Raw genomic sequence first — 10,090 nt, 5'->3', positions numbered from 1 at the left:
ATATGTACTATCTATGTATATTGACAAAGAATTTAAATAATGTTAGCATTTTTCTATGGTTTCTAGTACTAATTTATTTGAGAAAATTGGGTCATTATTTGTGGAAATTTTTGGTAGTTTCTCATGTAGGTCTCATGGACTAGGGAAAAATTCTTGCTTTGAGACTCTTTGTGAATTCAAGTTAATTTGTCATGTATAAGCTTCTTTGATATCTAGGGAAGTATATTAAATCAATGTTCAAAGTATTGATATGATTCATATCGGTTGATATGTATCGTGTTAGTGGATTCTCGATATGTTTCTATAGTGGTTGTATGTTGTATCGGATTGGCCACTGGTTCAGAGGATAACCGGGCCTTAAACTGGCCCCTCTGAACCGAGTTTAAAAAAAAGTAAAACATAAAAAAGCACCGGCACAGGTCGATACGCCGGTGTATCAGTTCGTATCGATATTTAAAACCTTATATTAAACTACCAGAAGACCCAACCAATTTGGATTTATTAAGGACAAAAGGTTTTCGTCCACCACCTATTGCTTTGATGATCGCATGGTATTTCTCCCCAGAAGAAAATATGAGGTTCAAAAATGGGGAAAGAGGTTCACTAGCCAGGTCAGGTTGGGAGATTCTCTATATCAATCTGCCTAAAGGGAATTGTGTCTGATCCAGATTGGCCACATGTTGATAACATTGATGTGCCTCGCCTTCTATAGGTGGTTCTAACAACTACTATTAGTCATTTAAAGTGAACAAGAGTGGTATTAGGATGGATGACCTCTTTGGAAGTATGAGTATTGCATTCTTATTTTGTTTATAAAAATATTAACCATTCAAAATCTTATAATTTTATAATATAAAATTTATGGACCTTTTACAGTTTCCACAATGGCAATTGTAGGAATATCAGCGCCCCACATGATGCATCCCGGACCCTATATGCACATCTCAGCGTGCATTGAAAACATCTCCCGTACTTTGCCATTAAGATATGTTCCCAATACATGGTTGGAATGTACTGTGGAGTGCCAATGTTGCAATGTAAACTCGTAGCAACCGAGCCAGTATGTTTGAGATCCCACATTAGGCCTGACTGGTGGAAAACAAATCATGCCAATTCCAATATTTTGAAGTTGGCTTTCTGTTCTGTCCCCCATTTTGAACCTCGTTTTGTTCTTGAAGAAATTCCATGTGATCAATAGAGTCATGGATAGTTGACAAAATTTTATTTCCTCCAAATTAGGGTAGGCCTTTGGGTTGTTTAGTAAGCCAGTGACTAAAAAAATCTTCCACCTGACAAATTGGTTTTGAACTCAGGATTCATTTCCTTATGATGTGTTTTAGCCATCGGTAAAATCTATGGTGCATTATATGGAGATTGCTGCAGTATGGCCGGGTCAAGTTTATGGTGAATCCAAGTCCAACCCTAAGATTTGGCCTAAGGTTTGAGTCAGAGGTCAAACTCGATCTTCTCAACTTGAACCCTACCTGTAGAGTAATTTGAAGCAGTCAGATTGGACTCAGGCCCAGGCTGGGCTTGGGTTGGTGTAAAATTATACATGCATGCATACATTTAAATGCAAATATGTATGTATATGTAAATACATACATACATATGTATATATATATATATATATATATATATATATGTATGTATGTATGCATGTATGAATATATATAGTTGGGCCAGGTTCAGGTTACCTAAGGGCTAGGCCTAAGCCCAACTCAAAAATTAAAAAGCCCAAGGTCTTGGGCCTAAGCTTAGCCCATGTGAAATTTCAGGCTGGATCGGTCTGGGCTTGGATTTGGCACGCCCAATATGCATTTCTAAGTGAAGAAAATAGTGGTAAAGTGACACGTTAGTAATATCTTTAATATTGTTAAAGTCTTTAATGATAATTACACTAATAGGAATCAATAAAAAATAAGTAAACCATGTAAATTAATGTAATTGATTGGAATTTTGATATAATATGCTGTAAAAGTTTTGAAATGCACCATAGTTGAACTCCTAACCATATATGCAAAATAACCCCACTTTTATGGTTTTCCAGCAATATAGATTTATCCATATGACAAATAAAAGGGGGCACACTACATACATGACCATGGTTTTTAAAACCGGACGGAAAATAAAACCATTTTGACCACCAATTTTTTAGTCAAACAGTCTGACCATTAGGTCTAAAACCCGGTTGGATGGTTTTGGGCTCCAAAACTAAACCCAGAGCCATAACTGATTCCCAAATCAACCGGTGGTCTGATTTTCAAAACCATGAACATGACACACGATTGGAGTGTTTTCAGTTTTTCAAACACCTTAACTCATGGTTGTCAAGTTTGCCCAACCTTGACCCAGACCATGATGTGACAGTTCAGTACAGGCTTAGCCTTGCCTACGTTTGGCAGGCTTACGTTAGGGACATGCCCGTCATTTTTGCCTGTAAGATTTTTGGGAGAACTGATGTCATCTTCAGGCAGACCACCAAAAGCTTAACGTACTCTTTGAGGAGGGGTGATCGACCTCCTTGGGTGCCTAACCTTGGCACTCCTAGACCTTCATCCCCTTGCGGGGCGGCCCTGGTTAACGGCTAGCATGGCTACCAGGGTTCCTCATGGGTGCACACTTGCTCATGGGGACAGTGTTGGACCGGCACTGCGCTACCGATACTCAAGGGAGGCTTGGCATGCGGGCCTGGCTCAAGCATGTCCCTTCACCTCGCCAGCCCCTTGTCCAAGCTGATTCCCGTTGCCCCTAGCGCATGGGTGTGTTCCGGCCCAAGCGGTTGCCCATCATCATGGCACACAGGTGCCTGTCATCATCGGCATACAGGAGACCCTTCACATCGGTGCCAAGTCACCTCATCGGCGCATGGTCGCCTTCCATTATGGTTGTCCCCCTTTAGCACGTAAGCAGCGCCTCCCATGGACCGGTCTGAGCTAGGAGAGTGCCCCGACCATTGGACTTGAGGTCATGATCCAGTGCTACTGACTTTGGTGGAGCCATCCCATCGGGCAACTCCTAGCCTCTAAGCTCATAAAGGCTTGTCCTGGCCTGCGACGCCGCACGGGTTTCTTCCGCTGTAGAACTACCCCGTGACAATGAGGCAACCTTGGTCCAAGGTGCCCAACCTTGACCCAGACCATGAGGCAATCCTTCACCCAAGTTACCCAACCGTGTGTTTTTCAATTCTGATCATGACTGGACGGGCCCAATCCATAACCAAACGCCATCCAAATTTAAGCCAAGAAAATGACTACACAGAAATGATGATCTAGGCATCTAGCTCAAAGTTGGATCTAGATGATCTCTTGGACCAATTAGAGCAATTCTAAAGAGCCCATCTGTGTACCAGTCTAGCGGTGCTGGTCTCAGTTCTACCCCCAGAAGAAGGGGTTTTTACAGTTTAGTCCACCCTTATAAATCTAGAGCTTCACGGGGTGATTGAATCCTGACCGTAGATTAATATCAAATTTACGGATAGGATGTGATTTATAGGAGGGGACTACAAATCAGATTTCGGGAATTGCAATCCAAAATTCCTAAAGAAAAAAAAAAGAAAAAAGCTGAGAAAACAAATTATTTTTTAGTAATTGAAATGGAATTGGAGACGTCTTAAGATCTTCATTTAATTGATAGATATCCAAAGGCAAAAGCCAATCAAACCTGAAAATGTCTTGGCATTCCTCTATCACCCAGTTAATGATCTTAAATTGGAAAAGATCCTACATACCTTTATCTGTCCTCACCAGAGATCAGACAATGAAAAAGACTAAAGATTGTGTTTGTCAGAACTCTGAAACTTCTAATGGCCGTTAGATTGTTGACCGCGATTGTCATTACATATATAGTTTTTTAGGAGGTAAGAATAAGATCCATGTAGGCCTAATAAAGAAGAGAAGATAATTATGATTTATGGTCCAGAATTTGGGAACATTCATCATTTCAATCCCCAAAATAAAAAAATGATTGCCAGATGGAAAAAAAAAATCAGCCAAGGTAAGAAAATTAGAAAACTCTGTTTTACATTTGTTTTATTTATTTATTTCTGACTGGTAGACACTCGTGAATAAAATTGGTCTCAGAAGGTGACAGAAACAGAGGTGGAGATTCCTTCCAGGCTTCCACATTCGATGATTGATCACAGTGATAACCGCTGAAACGCATATAAAAAAAAGCCCTCGAAACTGGGAGGATGATGTTGTCACTTGCTCTCTTCAATCTTCTACAAGAATTTTGATTTTGATGTTGGGTCTTGTTTATAGCTGGTGACTGTAGAGAACCAATGAAGATTTCTGGTTTTGCTTTTGGGAGTCGAGTGTGATTTACAATTTTTGGTCTGGGGTGTGGGTCGAAATCAAGACCCGGGAAATTCTGGAGTCGGATTCGGTGTTTAGAAGTTGAAACTTGGGAAACCAGTTAAAGGTTACGGTGAATTTTCTGCTATAAGGCTGAAACTTAGAAAGTTGGTGAAGGTCTGCTACTTGTTTAACAAATGCAGAGAGTTCTTCAACCAATGACAGTTTAGTAACTTTTTGAGGTGGGTTTATGGTTTTAGGTGCTGAAGTATAAACCTGTCATTTGAAGTTACTAGTTTTTAGAGGTGAGTGTTTTTAAAGCGGCTCAAGTTCAGATGGTCTCAGAGATTAGTGGCTTATTAATGGAACTTGAGTTCTAGGTGGTGAGTTTCAGACTACCATACAGGTTTTTCTGGCTTTCAGAGGTGATTTAAGGTATTGGGGATGTTTGATGGAAGCATGAGAATGTCTTTCCACACATTGAATTGCCCATCACATCTGGTAGGTAACATAAATAAGCATAGGAGCCTGTATAGAACCTGGCTGAATCCGGTTCTGGCTGCACAACCGTCTTCAACTCTCCCGCAGACTGATGACAGTAGTAATTTACTTGAATCAAAGAGGAGTTCTGTTTCTGTTTCAGCTCCTACTAGCAGTCAGACATCTGGTCCCTTGCTCAACCAAGCTAATACAGTAGGTATTATTGGAGGGGCATCAACTGTTTCTACTCTGACTTTCTTGGAAAAACTCATCTTTTGGAGTGCAAAGAATGGAGAGGAGAACCTCCCTTTTGTTGTCTGCAGTGATCCGGCTCTGAACAAGGAGCTTTCTTCCTGCGAAAGGAGTGCTGTTCCCTATCGTCATACCAAAACTGCTCTTTCCCAATTGGATTATACTACTGTTGTGGAGAATTTGCGGCATAAAAGGGCTTTTCTTGAGCACTCAGGCGCTCGTTGTATTGTTTTGCCTTGTCATATCTCCCATACATGGCATGAGGAGATCTCTGAAGGCTGTTCTGTACCTTTTCTTCATGTAGGTGAGTGTGTTGCCTCAGAGCTCAAGGAAGCAAACTTGAAGCCAATTGAGGCTGGGGGTAATTTGAGGATAGGGGTCCTTGCCACATATGCAACTTTAAAAGCTGGTTTCTATCAGGAGAAGCTCCAGAGTCAGGTCAGCTACTATTCAGTTTAGATCGTTTGGTATTTAAAAAGTAATCCAAATACTTAAATTAGTAGAAATATGGATTACTTATTGAAGATGGATTTTGGGTCGTGGGATATATTGTACTAAAAATTCAAAATCCAAAATCTGTACCAAGTTAGCAGGGTGGTATTTTCCGCATACAGTTTAAAACATTATGGATATGTTCATGATCAGGTCTTGTTACAATAGTATGTAAGCAGAGGTTCTCTTCTTCACACAATTGCATAGCATATTTGCTTAGACATAAGATCTACTTTATTTACAATACAGATTTATTGTTTATCCACTAAAAGTATCACAACTTCTTACTTTTCTTCTCCTTTTTTTCCTTTTTTTTTTTTTTTAATTTCCAATGTTTATCTACTATTGCTTCCCACTTCACACTGGTACCTTATCATTATTTTTGGCTTCATTGTGTTCATGTACTGAATGAATACTTAAAGTCAGTTTGGTTTTGCTTCATATGCACATTGTGGGTTTTATATCAAGGTTATTGTTGCCTATTTTCCCTAAGAGCATGAGTTTGGAGGTTATTCTTGTGTAAGTCTTAGTAGTCATGTTTCTCAAGAAGAGGTCTAGAAATAGGCAAACTGAGAACTATCACTGTAAATAATCTTGAATGGTTATTTGCAACTTTTTATTACTTTAGAAAAAATGAAATTTATGAAGAAATTTATTTTTTTGAATAATCACATTATGAAAATAGGATAATTTGATGGAACAAATAGTGTCTGTGCAGTTACAGTAGTTAGAATTTTGCAAGATTAAGATTCTAAAGTAGGAAGATTGCCTTGGTTTGTAAGCTCCTGCTATTAAGTCTTGGTTTGGGAAGAGTGCAAATACAAATATGTACAGTACAAAGGCAAGGTTTAGAAATACAATATACAAGGTTTTAAACTGTATGCATTTATATATGCACTCATCCCAAACTGAGCCTATGGTTCAGATTTGCAGCTAATTTTTATCTTTTTATGTATATTCAAATAATCTAGGATTAGTACAAATTGAGCTTGTCTTAGGTCGTGATAGATGTATTGGAAATTTTTATTCTAGGATGTGAAGTTTGCTTGGATATCCTGCCATTAGGATTCAGGTTTTCAATAATAAGCTTTGATTCAATTTGGATTGCACATCATGCAATCTTATATCTAACCTGATGCTCTCTCTCTCTCTCTCTCTCTCTCAGAGTCTGTTGTAGCTTAAGATTTAAACAAAGTTAAAATAATTAAGAAAATACTCAGTGTTAAAGGTGATGCTGTTATCTAATTAAGAAAATAATTAAGATTTAAACAAAGTTAAATCTTAATTAAGCTACAACCCAGTGTTGTAGCTTAAGATTTAAACAAAGTTAAAATAATTAAGAAAATACTCAGTGTTAAAGATGATGCTCTTATCTAATTAAGAAAATACTCAGGTAGTTCTCTGAGTGGAAGAATACTGCTAGTTATGAAACTCCTCCATTAACTCTGTTTAGCTATTTATGTTTAAATAGCATAGGAGAGCAAGAGAACACATATTCCAGGATATGCCGGATGTGACTATTTGAGGATGACACGTACAAGGGTGAATCATTCTAGTGTTGTTCAGGGTACTTGTTGTGTTCCTTTTTATTGTTATTAAGTTTCTCCAAGTTTCATTTCAAATTTTAGGAAAACAATCGAATTTCATGGGAATTACTGACAATTGAATGTCAAATCATTTGATAAGAATTACAGAAGTCAAAAGCCTTGTAACATGAACATAGTACAAGGTTTTGGGTATCATGGTGGACTTTTTCTGAAGCCTGAATGAACTGGATAATGTCTATCATGAATTATCCTGTGGCTTATAATTTTAAAAATTTGATTTGAAAGCTAAAATAGGTTTGGTGGTGTCTCATCCCCTCAAAATAAATAAATGGAGATCTTATGTTTTTTCCTTTTGTACATTTCTTTTTCTTGTTATCTAATCTCCTAATGCAATCAGCTTTGAATTAGTTGGATAGATATAGGTATCTTTTCTACTAGGAGATATGTAGAAGCAGTATTAGTCCCTCTGAAGGTTACACTGAGAGAATGTATAGGAGAGTCATAGATCAAATGAGATAATATTAAACATGATTGTATTGAAAGGATAATCCAAATAAATAAACAAAAATAACATACACACATGTATGATACTCCCTTACTTGCTTGATCCTTCTGCACATCCTAATCTCACATCATTGATTCCATAATTCAGATTACCAATAAAAAAAAAATCATAACTTAGATGCTTCTTGTGTCATCTGCAAGCTTGGCTCTTAAAATCTTCTGATTTTAACAATTTAAAACCAATGCCTTTTTGCTCCATAGAGCATAAATATGGTAAGTTATAGAATTCCTTAATGATATGTGAAAATATCATGTCATCTGTGTGTATATTTAACCGACTAGATTACCCTTAGACTAAAATGTAATAAAAACATTGCAAGTCCATAATAATTGCTAGAAGCAAAAATAGTGGATCACAGTTACTGATAAAAAAAAAGTGGATCTCCTATTTATCCCAGCAACACTGCATAGGGAGAAATTCCTTCCTTTGAGGTCTGGTTAATTATATAATAAACTTGAAACTGGAGATATTTTATATTCAAAATTAATTTTTTAATTTCTTAGTTACATGGAGAGTGGAGACTAATAACACGAGGAGATGGTGGGAATAGGGAAAAAGTCTTGTTGGATGGAAATTGAGAAAAATAAAGTTTTAAAATACTACATTGTCATGGATCCTGTCCCCCACTCCAAGCAGTGAAAAAAATGTAAATCAGTGTATAAACACATTTTACACCTACATGGCTGTGCCACAGGTGAATCAATTAAGTATTTTGCAAATTTCAGAAGCTTATCATTGTCATCAAGATTTCTTTGCATATTCATCCATAACCTGCTTCACCTGGTGAAATCCTATAGGTAAAATCTATCACCTATGGTTTGAAAAGTACAATTCCTGATGATAAAGGAGTCTACAGTTGAATTGTTTATCCACTTACAGTATTCCCCCACCCCCAACCTCCCAAGCAACAAAAGAATATATAGAATATATGGTCTTCATTTGGAGGAAATAGAAATTATCCCATGTCATATTTATCAGTTTCATCCTATTCATCTAATGTGCAGGGGTTTGAGGTTGTGCTGCCAGATAAAGCAACCATGGAGCACATTGTGATTCCTGCTGTTGAAGCTTTGAACAGGAAGGATATTGAAGGAGCAAGAAATCTCTTGAGAATTGCACTCCAGGTTCTTCTAGTGAGGGCTGTAAACACTGTGATCCTTGCATCTGATGACATGTGTGGTCTCTTACCTTGGGGTGATCCTCTTCTGAAGAAATGCATAGATCCAATGGATGCTTTAGCCAGATCAACCATCAAGTGGGCTCAATCTTATGGAAAGACGCATGTAGACACTTAAACTATACCTATGTTCTTTAAATGCTTGTTGCTGATAATTATGAGATATGGCTGTTATGGTGGGAAAATCTATGTATCAAGAAATCAGTTGTTTCATATTGTTGTATCAAACAAAGGTTATTATAGGCAGAGCCAAACCAAAGATAGCACACAGGCAAACTGTTTCTTCTCTGTACATTTGGGTAAGGGCCATTACCCCATGTTGGTCCTGTTTATAAGGGGTCCTTGGAGGGGTGGACTGGATGCAGACCTACCCTCCAGCATTTTCTTACATGTAGTGCTGTGCTGAGACTTAAACCTCCATTCTCATGGTTATCAGCTCAAAATCTAATCCTGTTCCACCACTTAATCTGAAGTGCAACTTTTCTTGTTATCTCTAGCCATGCCATACTGGGCCTCTCTTATCCTTCAGGACATTCTTCTTGAATAATCAGCCATAAGCTATCAAGAAAAAGGGCTACACAAGGCGTGGCATAGCTCACCCTCAAATGTCCCCAAAGACTTGGGGGAAATTTGTTGACCTTAATCGTGCTAGCCAGGAGGTTTTGACCAATACTAGCCAAGAATTCTGCCGCTTTGTTGCATTAATTATGAAGTATTATTCCCTATCTGCTCAGAAATCTTCCTCCAAAAGCTTTTCCCACTGGTGACTAGCAGACGCATTGCTACATTGCATCACTTTTTTTCTGGTGTGATCCTTGGTTTTCAGGACTCAAAGCCAACGGAAATTGAACTGATATCCAAAGTGAATATGGTGAAAGTGTTTCAAATAGTCCTAATGTTAGCATTTTTAGGTCTGCAATTTTGGGTGGATCTAACCAAGTCCAGACCGAATGAACCCAGAATTTTTGGTCCTCAAACTAGACCTGAGCCCAAAACCTTGGGTTTCTTCATTTTTCAGGCAAGCCGGTTCAGATAGGGTTAAGACCATTTTTAATACGTTGAAATTTTAGTCAGACAGGTGGGGCTTGAACCTGGGTTCAATGCCGTAAGCCCAGGTGTTAAGATTTGGCCTAGGTTGACCTTAAACTCGTCCCACCCCGAAATGATAATATCTTCATTTTATCTTTCCTTTGAAAAATCCAACTTACTCTTTAAAATATACAAGTTTCATTTACTGCCCCTTACTTTTTACAGTGCACTTATCCCTCCATAGTACAGAATT

General features: G+C 38.1%; 1 protein-coding gene across 1 annotated transcript; it reads left to right on the top strand.

Annotated features, from left to right (window-relative positions):
* The first annotated feature begins 4,050 nt into the window (after positions 1-4,050).
* On the top strand, positions 4,051-9,081 carry LOC104592379 (uncharacterized). Its single transcript, XM_010251723.3, has 2 exons — positions 4,051-5,465; positions 8,636-9,081. The coding sequence occupies exons 1-2, from the start codon at positions 4,740-4,742 to the stop codon at positions 8,924-8,926; spliced, it is 1,017 nt and encodes a 338-aa protein (XP_010250025.1). The 5' UTR covers positions 4,051-4,739; the 3' UTR covers positions 8,927-9,081.
* Positions 9,082-10,090: the final 1,009 nt, after the last annotated feature.

This window comes from Nelumbo nucifera, chromosome 8, assembly GCF_055504915.1.
Source record: "Nelumbo nucifera cultivar China Antique chromosome 8, China Antique-T2T, whole genome shotgun sequence".
In the NCBI taxonomy this organism is placed as follows: Eukaryota; Viridiplantae; Streptophyta; class Magnoliopsida; order Proteales; family Nelumbonaceae; genus Nelumbo; species Nelumbo nucifera.
Note: the sequence above shows the minus strand (reverse complement) of the source record. Positions and strands in the feature narration are given on the sequence as shown.